The sequence below is a fragment of the Amphibalanus amphitrite genome, unplaced genomic scaffold (genome assembly GCF_019059575.1).
Source record: "Amphibalanus amphitrite isolate SeventyFive unplaced genomic scaffold, NRLGWU_Aamphi_draft 000399F_arrow, whole genome shotgun sequence".
Classification (NCBI taxonomy): domain Eukaryota; kingdom Metazoa; phylum Arthropoda; class Thecostraca; order Balanomorpha; family Balanidae; genus Amphibalanus; species Amphibalanus amphitrite.
In genome coordinates, this window is record NW_024881893.1 from 211,536 (window position 1) to 225,600 (window position 14,065).

The 14,065-nt window shown below is 52.9% G+C and overlaps 1 protein-coding gene across 1 annotated transcript in view; it reads right to left on the bottom strand.

The window, feature by feature from the left end:
• Positions 1-252: 252 nt before the first annotated feature.
• LOC122390532 overlaps positions 253-14,065 on the bottom strand; it is a 44,715-nt gene continuing 30,902 nt past the window's right edge. The window contains exons 5-10 of the mRNA XM_043383580.1: positions 13,793-14,065; positions 12,757-13,207; positions 12,381-12,526; positions 11,201-11,404; positions 5,986-6,195; positions 253-1,117 (exon numbers count right to left, since the gene is read on the bottom strand). Coding sequence (XP_043239515.1) covers positions 1,026-1,117; positions 5,986-6,195; positions 11,201-11,404; positions 12,381-12,526; positions 12,757-13,207; positions 13,793-14,065 — 1,376 coding nt within the window. The 3' untranslated portion in view covers positions 253-1,025. The remainder of the gene's footprint in view (positions 1,118-5,985; positions 6,196-11,200; positions 11,405-12,380; positions 12,527-12,756; positions 13,208-13,792) is intronic.

Below are 14,065 nucleotides of genomic sequence, written 5' to 3' on the forward strand. Positions count from 1 at the left end.
GAATGAAATTGACAAAAATAAATGGTTGAAGCTCAGTTCATTTCTCTGAACCCAGAACTCTCTTGGGCCGTGTCAAGAGTTAGGTTGTAACTATACTTTCCTGCCACCGGAAATGAGATGAATGACAACCTACAAATGTCATTTAATAAATCAAACGCCCACAGGGATATCGAATTAGGGCCCGTTAATTTGCTTTTGTCGACGGTGCTATTTCAGAGGCCCGCGATGATCTCTCCCAACAACACACGCGGCTTTCTGAACACTCTGTATTGCATTAGTACTGCGACTATAATGCAAACGGGTCGGTGACTACATAGCACGGTTAGTTCGGATGGCACTATAGGCGACTCCCCCTAGAGCGCGCGCAACTGGCCTTTGTACGGCGTAATCTCGCCCTTTCCGTGTCTGGGCGCCACTCGGCGCTCCGCTCCACGCACGGACCGCCACCGGGCGTGGACAGAGGCAGACGCGCTCTCTGCAGGCCCGACACAATGAAAGCCAGTGTTACAAGTGCACATGGATACGACATAGGCTCGCAGTTCATCCAGCAACACCAATACTCTCGCACATTCGCGCTCGTCCCGCCGGCAGTCCCACAGGCACGGCCGCTCGCGCGCACCGCATCGTCTGTTAATACAAAACATAATTACTTTGTTTCTATCACGGACAGAATGACTCCACTATCACATGGCACCGGCGTTCGCGCCGCGCTCGGCCGGCCGCTGCGAGTTCAGACTGACCTCGGGTCGGGTCAGAGCGCCGGTCACTGAACTCAGGTCAGCGCAGGGCGCCAGTCACTAACCTCGGGTCAGGTCAGGGCGCCGGTCACTGGCAGGGCGCTGCTCGTCGGTCGCTCACCGACAGTCGCCGTCCATCGGCACTTCCACTGCTGCCGCGCCACTGACCCGCAGGTCGGCCGAGCTCAGCCCCGGGGCGTTTAGACGCTCCGACTGCTGCGTCGGCGCCGCTGTGTGTCTCGACTGGGTGACCCCTCACGGCGGAGATCAGACCGCCTCCCACGGCTTCTACCTTCTGACCAGCACCGCCGCGGCGACCGAGAGCAGCAGGGGAGACAGCACGGGACGCCACCGGCGCGCCGACGACGTCAGGCACTCGGCTGAAACAGACACAATCGACAGAATTAGACTAGATAGTTGCATTGGTCGCACACGGCATATACGTACGCATCTCACAGGCCACAGCGTCACTCGCGGGCCGGGAAGTATCCCGTGTGCAGCGCAGCGGGCCTTGTTCACACTGCCCGCCGGGATCCCAGTCGGCCCGTCCCGCCCGCCCGTGACAAGCCAAATTAGTGCGCGGTTTAATAGACTAAAGGGCTGGCGCAGCGCGGTGATGAGACACGTCCCCAGACCGCCTTTGATGTGGATGGCCCTCCTCGGCATCATAGGCACCGAGATTTAAGCGGGGCCGTCCCGTCCGAAACGATTTTGGCACACAACTGAACAGGAGGCACTTCTTCAACTTCATATCCTTGTTTAATATGACAGCGTCAAACGCTTGTTTCTCGCTATAAGCATAACAGAATAGAAACTACCAGAGCAGCCTCATATTTTTCAACATCACGGAGAGAAAGTTAGTTCTATGTTGAACTCAAATCACCGCTTCCTAGCTGAGCAGCGGGGTGCCACGGCCCAGTCAAACACCGAGCCAGCTCAGTATAGCTATGTGTCCAGTTTCCGTCGGCGGCCGACCCAACCTCAACCTAGGCGGCTGCAGGGCGCACCTGACAGTGGCGGCCCGCTATAAACTCGGCTCAGCCACCCCTATCTGCGCGCCCGGTGCGGCCGTGGCAACTTGGGACCGTAAATTGCCGTTATCCGCCGGCTCTCGGCGCCAGCTCCGTGGGCCGAGCGGTGCGCGTCTGCCCCGGGCCGGGAGAGGTCGGCAGCGGGCGCCGTCCCCGACGGCCGCTCAGTGACGGCTGCAGGGTGGCCCCTCAGGGACCCTCCACTGGCCGTATAGGGGACGAGGTCCTAACGGCAGCTCAGGGACGGACACAGGACGGCCCCTCAGCATCCCTCCACTGCTGTATAAGGAACGAGACCCTAACGGCCGCCAGCGAACCCTGAACGATCTCCAGAACCCTCCACTGGCCCACGAGAAGCGAGAATGACTTACAAATGTGATAGCCGATACGCGTCGCAATGTAGGAAGTGCATTTTGTAGTTCATGGCTTCCATTCAAATAATGTATATCGGTTACTTAAGTCTTTTGCAAAATGCTAATTGAAATCGCATCGGTATCTGCCTTTTGCACATGGGTACATTTTGGACCTCTTGAGGCATCTTTATAATAGACCTTTGTCCCTTCGCCTTTATATTTCATTAATTGCATCGTAAGCTGGCTCTGCAAGGACACAAAATGGAATGGAGAAAGCGCTGTTCGCTGGTGCTACATTTCCACGCCTGAAGCACGCAATGCTAGAGTCATGGTGTGACATGCCCACTGTGATATTTATAGTGAAACGTGATGTCATGGTAATAATGGATGATGTGGCACCCCCGGACATTACACACAGACAACTTAGTACCACGTTCGAGCACCAGCGTGATATTTATACACCGCGTTATTTATTCAAAGAGGTATCTGTCACCGGCTGACCGAGGCTCAATCTAAATCGGTAGACGCCCATGCAATCGTTCGACCTGTGCCAAAGAAAACTATGTCTGTCACTAACTGATTGCTGGCAGCCCCGTTTAAACAGAGCGCTTTAATAACGCTATTTTATTTTGAGGCGACCATCAAGGTAGAGCTGGGACCGAATGGCTCCGTGTCGACTGTCAAAGCAGGAGCGGCAGGCCCGCAATACGTCAGTGTGCTGCGGCACAGTATAACTTTCAGGCATCAATCGCGGGTCGTACCCCGACAGCGCTCGATCCGAGAATTGTGTTGGCTTGGATGATGAGAATGGCAGAGGATGTCGATTAATCAACGGCTGGTAAAGTTCACCGCTGATTGGATAAAGCCATCGTTGACCGCAATGTGCACGTAACTGCACGCTAGACGAGTGACAATCTGATGAGCGCAGGCATCGACGTCGCTGCTAAAATCACCACGCTCCGATAGCCACTTCCACGACGGTTATCTGGCATCTGCGATAGACCTACTCTGTTCGCGCAATAACCATTGACCCGTCACCACCCCGCCGGCTCGCCCGGTGCGTCTCATTCCGAGCCCGCTGACCGGAGGCGCCGGAAGTGTTCAGCCATGCATCCTATCAGCGGCGCTGCATATTGCACCGAGCAGCGGCGTGACCCCAGCGGCCGGAGGGCAGCGTATTCTCAGCCGGATCGATGCCACTCCAGTGAGGAAACCGGGCCGGGCCGGGCCGGGCGTCAGTCTCACATGACGGCGGCGAATTAATCCACCTGTGGCCGCCGGGGCACCGCTCGCAAGGCATACGGATCACCGGCCAGCGCAGCGCCGCCGAGCAACAGCCAGCCACTGTTTGACCAGACGGCGATCGAAGCTGCAGTTTTATGCATGAGTTCTAGCTTCCGGTGATTAATGCTCTAATCTTCGCTCGGCTGCAAAATCGACGATAGAACTTCAACGTCCTGAATTTTATCGGATCTGAGCAGAAGATTAGAAATCGCTTATACGCGCGCTCGGGCCGGAGTGTTTCCGAGCGGCCGTCGTGTCCTGTTACGTAGCTCGATCCGAGAGCACCTGCCAATCCTTTTAGCGTTCGCTGTTTTCGCAATGGCGATGTCTCAGCCAATTTCAGGCGACGCGCCGTCGTTGCCCACCAGAAGTTCAGCTATTGACAGCAATAAACAAGATATGCTCACCCTCGTCGGAAATGGTGGAGCACTTTGTCACGGCCACCAAATATGCTGGAAGACGACTCAACTTTCAGCCGGCAACGAGGGCCGACCACTTTGAGAGCGAGGCCCGAGATAGACTGACGGCGGCGGCGCAGTCTCTGCTCAATGGTGCAGTTCCTGTTCCGCTGGATGCACGCTGACGTTTGCTTTGCCTCCAGCAGGGCATTTCCTTGGACGAATAGACTAGAGTGAGACGGATGGGTTCAACTGCTGTGTGGCTTACACCATCACGCCATGCAATCGTATAGCGGCTAAAAATAGCCGCCAACGTGCCGCTGTGGATAAAGTTGGAGGGCTGGTAGTAGAAAGTTGCTCTAGTCCGAAAGGCAATGTCATTTACTATTTCATGGCAGATCCCAATGGCCAAGTGGCAGGGAATCGATGCCGCCCTGAAAGCACGCGGATACATTGGGAGTGGCGCCGGCCCAGCTGGTTCCCCTAAATTACACCGCTCCTGCGCTCCCACGGCAGTAAAATAATGCCAGTTCAAAAGTCAATCGGCCCCGGAATCACGCTCATCTATCAGACTGCGATTCCATCAAACCGGCCGTCTGTGCCGAACGGCCGCGCCCGCAGACGCCAATCCATCGGGCTCCAATGGTCGGCTAACCGGCCGCCGGCGCGCCTATAGCGGCGGGCTGCGCGGGCGGTGAGGCCGCCGCGCGCCGCTCCGTGGTATTGCCCTCAGCAGGTATCGGTAGTACATACAGGGGCCGGGCTGCGGTATGGCTGATGAGGTGCTTCCGATCGGAGCGCTTTATTCATTCATGGTGCAGTGACCCGTCGGTGACCCACCGACGGCTATGTGAGCCCGTGATTGAGTGACACGACACGCACAGAAGGACGTCTAGGCCTGAGATGCACTGTTATTCCACATCCTTGACGAGAAGACAATCACGATTCACTTTCCTAATGCTGGCGAGGCTGAATAGCCGTTCATAATTTTGTTTCTATGATGGTGGTGACAATAAACCAAGCTCGGTTACGTTATTTGATGTGATACCATTCCAGGCTTTGGCCGCAGCTATTCTGGATTATATTGTCTGAGTCGCGCCGGCTGAGTTGTCGGGTCTTCATTATTGCAGAATAATGCATTATAAATTATCTGTCGCCATTTAATTTCCAACAGTGTCTGACTGCTACTGCCAGTCGCTGCGTTCTGGGCGCCAACAGGCGGCGTTAATGCCAGCTCGCACCTCGATTAATTCGCTCGCCTCAGCAGGGAGACCGACACCGGTCGAAGACTAATCCGGCCCGGACCGCTGCCGCAGTGACTCTAAATAGCTCGCCGGTGCATTATCATTCCTCCACATCGCCATGAATCACTCCACCGCGCTGTTGACTGGGCCGTATCCGAAACCGTTCTAAATCACTCACGGCACGCGACCGTCAACAACAAGCAAACAGGCGCCGACGACTGCTCACAGCCGGACCCTTTGAACCCGAACTGTCGATACGACCTCTCCGGTTCCAACGAGGACGAATGACGGTGCTGTAGCTCATGCGTTTGATATATAACCGCCGTATGAAGCATTGAATAGCTGCTCGCGCTGAAGGGAAGACGGATCCACCTTTACAGACCTGTCATTTGTTAACATGCGACCCGCTGGCTCACCGAAGTTCAGTGTCCTGCCAACTAGCAATACGAGCCAGGTTTTTCGTGATGACAAACGGAGTGTTTTGCACGATCGCTTTGATATTTTTGTCACGGATATAACTTGCAGTTGAGCGGGTAGCATAAGAGCTAGACTAACGCCTTCAATTAATCGGTAATATTTTAAATTACTTTCTAAGCGACAGACCATGTGATAGTGTATATGGGCATATGTCAACGGCTTCCCTTGGTTTGCGACATAAACGTGAACACGACCGCTTTTCTTCAAAATAATTTAGCTGCTATTATTCCCTTACTGTGTAATTTAGTCCCTCATTTGCAACGCTTCTATTCACCTCCAAGATCGTCTCGGTGCATTGAGCGCTCCGGTTCTGTCTGAATGGCAACAAAGTCGACTTCATTACGAGCTGGCTTAACCAAGCCCTGCACCAGATTTATGTATGTCAGGAGGGCCCCTCTTCTACAGTCTGGATGACGTCACCAGGAGTCTCCTGATGACGTCACCACTGCTAACGTACTTACCCCGTGCTGTGACGTTGAAGGTGAGCTCGCCCTCCACGCCGGGGCGCACGGCGCGCGAGCAGGTGCGCATGACGCGAGAGAAGCGCAGGTTGTCGTCGGCCACCGAGTAGACGAAGCAGTAGTGACGCGTGCTCTCCCACGGATGGCGGCGCGGAGAGGCCACCAGGTAGAACGTGTCGTTCTCCTGCCAGCTGCCGTGGCACGAGAACGCTGCCGCACCGGAAGGCAGGTGTTAGATGGGGCGGAGACGGCAGGGGGACCGGGCGAGGGATCAGGGCCAGAGCGGCCGGACGGCACTCTATATGTAGAATGGTGGACATTACGGAGTACCTACAAATGATTGCACCGACATGGCAATGCTCCATTTCAGATATGACAGTGACGAGCTGCCCTTTGAGCGAATAACCCAGTCGTAAGCACATGTTAGGGAGTTATAGTACTCTGGCGTCTACTCGATCCATGTGTCCGCAGTACCTATGCCATTGCTGCGTAATGTATGTGATAAGTACCGTGAAAGACTGTGACGTCAAACATGCCATTGGTCATCACCCTACAAGAATGGAGAGCTATACAGCTCAATTTGTTGCATGAGCCCATCTGTCTCCTCCTTGGGGCATCGCAGGGCCACTTAGATAGAACATCGCGTCTTAACACATACATTCAGCAGCATTTATCAAAGCAACTGCCTATATGCACTCCAGTGACATGTTACATAACTGCAATGCATTTGTGAGGCATCTGCCCAACCACTCATAAGCCCATTGAAGCAGTAGCCCTTGAAACTTGTCATTGTGCACTGTGCAGCAACGTCGCTAATGGACAGACAAATGGCCTCCCCATTCACTCCCTCTGCCCATTTACTCGCTCTGCCTCTCCGCGACCGGTCATGGACCGAGTGGACGCCTACAGAGGCGGCTAGAGAGGCTGATCACCCCTCCTCTCCTGTGCGGCGCCTGATTAGCACCGCGGCTCGTGGAGGGTGCCAGGACGGGCCGGTACGGCTAGAAGGGAAACGAGCCAGGCGCGGGCGGTGTCCGGTGAGCTCATCAGCATCGGTGTCCACCGCCCGCCGCTCGCCGCCCGCCGCCCTCCGCCCGGCCCACCGCCCGCCGACCACGGTCCGCCGCCAGCCGCCCGCCGCCCGCCGCCCGCCGACCACAGTCCGCCGCCCGCCGCCCGCCGCCCTCCGCCCGGACCACCGCCCTCCGCCGGCCGTGTGAGCGAGTTCCTCCGTAACCAGGCAACTATCGACCCCATCAGGTGACGAACGCCAGACCGATGCCGCCGCTCTGTACGAGAGCACCGTCGCAGCATGTGTCGCCCCGCATCACCGCGCGGTCAAAGTCGAACAATCAGCCATGGAGCTTCGGCGCGTCGGCTGAACTACAGCCTCGCCTGATCCTTAGGTCGGGCAGACTGGCGTAAGGCTGACTTTTTAATAAACGTTTTCATTGTCTATGTGTTAGGAGATATTAATGAATGATACGTTCTTCTGCTAGAGTTTGCGTTGATGCTGCTCCGCCCTGACATATAGCTAAATAAACAGCAATCAGCAGACAACATACAATAATTCTCGCTGTGTTGAGTGCACATTATTACAGGGAACGTAGGCGAGTTAGCCACATGCTGTAAGTTGACCTTGAGTGAAAAGCTACGAGATACATTTAGCATGACAATTGCCAGAGACAGTCTACAGGTAACCTGTGAGATTTCCTCTGTCACCCTTGACGCCAACATGCTTTCGATCGCATCCCAGCCGGAATAACCGTCGACTTGTTATGACAATATAGGAGCATTTACAAGTTCCCGCTGTCCCGCGGTCATGTTGTTCCGAATCGGTCGTATTTCACAGAAAAGCTGAGTGGGCGCGAAAAACGCATGCCGTCCGCACTCTCTTGACAGGCCTGGTTTGAAAAATAAGCGCAGCCTTGGCAACGGCCATCTCTTAAGATCATCAATGACACCTGATGAGTGATAGTAGCCCAAATGATGGCGTGTGTTGAAATATCGCCAAACGTACTACTAGGAATTTAACTTATATAACTTTGTGAGGTCGGTCGACCACCGAAGATGCCCAATACCTACTTAGGGCAAGGCGAGAAGCAAACCGACACTTTTTGATAGGGTGTGTGACTGACCTATATCTTCCTCAAATGAATTGTACAAATAGCATATTTAATAAATACTGTTTATGACTAGTCACATTTATACATTGGTACTTAAAACGTTGTATTGTACATGGTTTCCTAAATTTCCTGTGGAATGCCCAAGGGAACGTTTAGCTGATCTTTCATAGCTAGACACATTCTTTAAGCATGCTTTTTAATATCCTTTTCGAAAGAAGTTAAACATTCAGAGGAACTCTTTGGCTGATAGTAGAAAATCTTCATACTGTCCGTGTATTTATATTATTTTCCATTCTCTGGTCAGTCACCGGGGTGTTATCTCACATCAATACCGGAACTCGTAAGCATCTTAGTGCGGCATCTTTCTCTAATCTCACAGGATATGGGGAAACTTTTCCATCACACTCCGTAAGTTGGCTGCCAAAGTTACCAGAAGTGGCGGAAAGCTCATTGGCGCCGCCGCGCTGTCGTTGTCGGTTAGGGCCTCTCTAAATAATTCCTGGCCGGCGCGGGCATGCGGACTAATCAGGGCAGCGGGCGGCCCCACTCCGACCACGCGCGCGCCTGGGACAATGCACGGCTCAGCAGACCGCGGCGGTACCCCACGGCCCGACCGGCGCTGAGGAACGCGGTGGCAGAGCGCTTATAGAGGCGTGATATGGCAGCTCAGAACGTCGGCAAGTCGGGTAAGGCTCTCACTTGAACGGCGCCTTTCAGTAGATGGGACGTGTTCTTTGTGCCTGGTTATCTTTCTGAGTTCTCTTGCCTTTGAAAAAAGGAATTATCATCGCACCAACGAGAGAAGATTAAACATCCACGGCCTATGAATCGTATGAAGTTTGTTAAATAAGCGCAATGCCGCAGTTAGTTTCATACGGCCTCGTAGAAATTGCTGGTCCACACTCCACAGCCGTAATGACATTACAGTTTTAGAAATGAGTAGTTTAAGATAAATATTCTAGTTTTTTTTTATAAAGTGTGAACGTGAGTACATACAAGAGTACTAAGAAAGGAGGACAACTCACATACCTACATCGTTTGTTTTGCTGGGAAAACAGACAGCAGCCTGAACAAACTGTGCATCAGAAGTACAAATGCCTAATGTCTATGGGTGGTTGAGCAGATACCGCTCATTTATCCCTTGTACACATACCAGCGACAGTTTAGGCATTTTCAGCTCACTGCACACATTGCTCCAACAGACGGTAAATAACTTTTGAAAATACCTATCTCCAATTTTAGTGTTTTCTGAACCAAAATTTTGCGAGGAATCCGATGGTGTGGTCCCTGAAATCTGAAAAAATTTCCATTTTGGAGATAGCACCTATTTTTTGAAAAGTAAATATTCGTCATGCACAAAAGTCAAATAAAGTGAAAATATAATAAGTGAATATTTATACTAAAACTAGAATGTATCGAACATGAATTAGTGATATATTTTAGCTGAGATGATACTATATCTGCTCATACATGTACATGAATTAGTACATTAACCCTCGTCGGCCGAGAAGGGGTGGGGCGGATGCCGCCTCATAGGGGTTTTTCGCGATAGCTCAAAACACGCTGAGGGAAAACAGCTGAAACTTGGCATACCTAATATTTTATTCAAGCTGGATCTTTTGACACCAACTGCGTTTTCAGGTCAGGTCAGGTCACTGACCTATGACGTCATAAATGAACCTCTGCACGGTCCTCAGAAGTTGCAACTTTGCAACGCCCTCAGTGCCAGAGGAACTTTCACAGGAAGATGAAACTTACAGGACGTAGTATCCTTTAGAGGTCTCACAAATTGTATATCTCAGATTTTTCCCAAATGTCACATGAGGTCAGTTCGGTCACGTGACCTCACCATAATAAGTCAATGGAGGGAAATATGAAAACTGTTATTTTGACGCCGGAAATTGTCTAAAAACTGTCCCAAGCACATGAAATCGTGGTTTCATGCACTCTTTGTAAGGTCCGATCATGAAACCACGATTTCATGTGCTTGGGATAGTTTTAGATCATTTCCGGCGCCAAAATAACAGTTTCAATATTTCCCCCATTGACTTATAATGGTGAGGTCACGTGACCGACCTGACCTCATGTGACATTTAGGTTAAATCCGAGATAAACAAGTTGTGAGACCTCAGAAGGATACTACGTCCTGTAACTTTCATCTTCCTGTGAAAGTTCCTCTGGCACTGAGGGCGTTGCAAAGTTACAACATCTGAGGACTTCGCAGAGGTTTATTTATGACGTCATAGGTCAGTGACCTGACCTGACCTGAAAACGCAGTTGAGGTCAAAAGATCCAGTTTGAATAAAAGATTAGGTATACCAAGTTTCAGCTGTATACCCTGAGCGAGTTTTAAGCTATCGCGAAAAGCCCTATGAGGCGGCACCCGCCCCACCCCTTCTCGGCCGACGAGGGTTAATGTACTAGTTCATGTACATGTATGCGCAGATATAGTATCATCTCAGCTGAAATATATCTCTAATTCATGTTCGACACATTCTAGTGTTGTTACAAAAATTAACTCATTATATTTTCGATTTATTTGACTATTATGCCTGACGAATATTTATTTTTCAAAAAATAGGTGCTATCTCCAAAATGGAAATTTTTCGGATCTCGGGGACCACACCATCGGATTCCTTGCAAAATTTTGGTCCAGAAAACACTAAAATTGGAGATAGGTATTTTCAAAAGTCATTTACCGTCTTTTGGGGCAATGTGTGCAGTGAGCTGAACTGGTGAGGATCCTTTACTCTATAGGTACTGGTCAGTGGTCGCTGTCTCAGCTAATTCAATTCTGAACTGGTTACTGACGTTGTACTAACTAGACACTTACCTTTGGATTGGCCTCTGAGGTTACTATCTCACCTTTAGACTGGTCGCCGACGTCACTTACTCACCTTTGAACTATTCGCTGACGTTACTAATTACCCTGTGGACTGGTGACTGACGTCATTATCTCACCCCTGGACTGGTCGCTGACGACAATAACTCTACTCTGAACTGGTCGCTGACGTCATTAACTCACCTCTGGACTGGTCACTGACGTCATTAACTCTACTCTGGACTGGTCGCTGACGTCATTAACTCACCTCTGGACTGGTCGCTGACGCGGCCGGCCAGTACGATCGTGTCGTGCGACTGACAGCCGACTCGCAGCGCGCTGAACTCCGGCGTCAGCGCTCGCTCGTCCCGGTCGCCACCCTCCCGGTCGTCCGGGTCCCGGGCAGAGTGGGACTGGCCCGTGACGCTGTACTGGCCCAGGTGGGGGCACACCACGTGGTGCTGACTGGAGGCTGCAACACGGACGGCAGCACGGGCGTCAGAGCGCAGTGTGGCACGTTACGTTTTCATGGCACAGCACGATATGTCACAATTCACAGCAAAATACCTAGCGTATACGTTTAATTACGGTACGATATATCGCAACAAGTCACGGCAAGTCACGAAACGTCACGGCATGTCACGAGACTTAGCTAAACACGTTACACGACACGTCACGGCTCATCAAACAGGTTATACATCACGGCCGGGGGACGGCGCGGAGGAGCTAATCCCGAGGAGTGGTGCACGTCGTGCGTTACGCTCTCCGACCGGGGTGGATCGGATTTTACGGCAGGGGTTACGACAGCTCGCGCCCGAACCTGTGCGAATGCCAGCTCGGCGCACTAAAGCCTCGGCCGCGCCCATATGAGGGGGAATTTTGCGACCGTTGCCGAGGAAAATGATAGCAGTTCTGGAGTCGGTTGACGCAATAAAACTGATCTGGAGACCCATCCTTCAAACATGGCACTAAAACCCCAACCTTCAGACCAGTTTCATTACACGAGATGCAATTCCATTTTATGAATTAAGTCTGAAGGCTTTTCGTTAGATGACTTCCGAACTCCTATTCCACAGGTCAGGACGTTCGACTCGACCGGCCAGGGAGTGCGCCCGGCCGTCATATTTCTACCCAGCCGCCGCGCCGCCTAGATGGAATCGGTCAAATCCGCTCAACGTCATTTTTATCATAACTTGGCTAAACGCATCGCTTATATGACTTAGATATGACTGATCCGTACATAATACTTTAGAGATTGTCATGCGCTGCAGGAAATACAGCCAGCAAAATTTTCAGACAAACCAGCACTTGGCGTTCAGCCAAGTTCGCCTTCTAGACTCTGCATTGTTGTTTGCTCTGCACAAAACTCCGTCATGGGGATAAGCTTTTGTTCGATCGGCCTGCTGTCGATCGGCTGCTGTCCTAGCCGAGCAGTGGCGGATACTCACAGACTAGCGTCTGGTAGTCGGCCTTGTGTCTGGAAAAGTTGTGACGCGCGCACGCGCTCTCGGCGTCCCGCGTCACGTCTCCCAACTGGCTCTCCATGACGTGGCCGTCACGGCGGTAGAACGCCATGCACTGGAAGCCGCTCATGCTGCCGGACACAGGGGAGGGCACAGTGTCAGCGGCGGCAGTGTCAGTGGTTGCAGTGTCAGCGGTGACACCCAGCAGGGCCCTGCACGAGTAGAGAAGGCACGGCACTACGCTCTACTGGCCACTCCTGTATCCAGACCAACGCACTGTTCACCCCCCCCCCCCCGTCACTACTCATCACCATCACCCTCCCTCTACCCCCCCCCCCCCCCCACACACACACACACTCACCAGCCGGTGGTGCTGCGCACGACGAACAGCGCACGGCGGGCGCCCTCGGAGACGACCCGGTCACACTCCAGGTGGGTCTCCTGGTCGGCGCCGGTGACCACCAGGCCGGTGCCGTTCCGGTTAAACTGGTAGCTGGTGGCGCGGTCCAGCGAGTGCCAGCGCCGGTGGCCGCTGGCCCACAGTGGCAGCCGGCAGCGGCTGCGGGCGGCCGGCGCGCGCCGCAGACTGAGCCGCGTGCTGCCGTCGCTGGTGCTGAACAGACCGCTGCAGGTGGCCTCGGCCGACTCGGCCAGGTGGTAGTCGAGCAGCGGCTGCTCCTGCGGCTTGGCGCGCTCGTAGATGAAGCAGCGGAACGCGTCCTCGTGGCGCGCGATGTTGGGTGAGACGCGCCGGGTGACCAGGTATCGCGCCGAGCCCTCCTTCCACATGCCCAGGCACTCCATCTCCTCCACTGCGGGGACAGCGCCGGCTCAGTCAGGGATCGGAGAAAGGTCTCAGAAACGCACGAGGGGGTTGGGCCTGACGTGTAACGTCTTTCCCACGAAATAATTCATAAAAGAAATAGTTACAATAGGCACAATATCGAGCTGACCACCTACACTTACAGGCTCAGATAGCAAAGTTCCACGAACGCGTGAAGCAACAGGCTTCTTGTTAAACATGACGTAAAGGACACAGTCCACCTACAATATGTAACACATCACGAAATCTGTCAGCATGCACGTTTCAAGATTGTGCTCATCCGCCAAAGCAATTTCATCAACTCAGTTGCAAATGATTCTTTGAACAAGAGACTTTGAAGCTCCCTTCCGCATATTTGATACGATTATGCTACACTCAGATTACATTTTGCACAATAGATCAGTTGCATGATGTCCTTTCTCGGCTTGAAATTTACGGTTCTTACATCATCTGTCCTCCAGCTATCTTTTTCATTCCTTTCAATAAATATCTGTAGAGTTTCTTAGACCCGAACTACATATAGTTAGTATGGGATATCTAAGACATCTGCACTTACTCCTCTCTCGGCCCTCACCCGATTGTTCGGCGCTGGCCACCACGTCCACGCAGGCCTGGTAGCGGAAGAGCATGCGGTAGCTGTGGATGCACCTCTCCAGTCGGGAGTTGGGCTGGTGGCACTCCTCCTGCAGCATGTGACCGCGCGAGTAGGAGAAGCTGAACGGCCCGCGCAGCGGACAGGCGATCGGATGGTAGTTGACCCGGAACATGGAGTACAGCTGGATGTCACCGTTCACGTGGCCGCACAAAAAGTCCAGGTCGGGCGGCTTCGAGTCCGGGTTGCAGAACG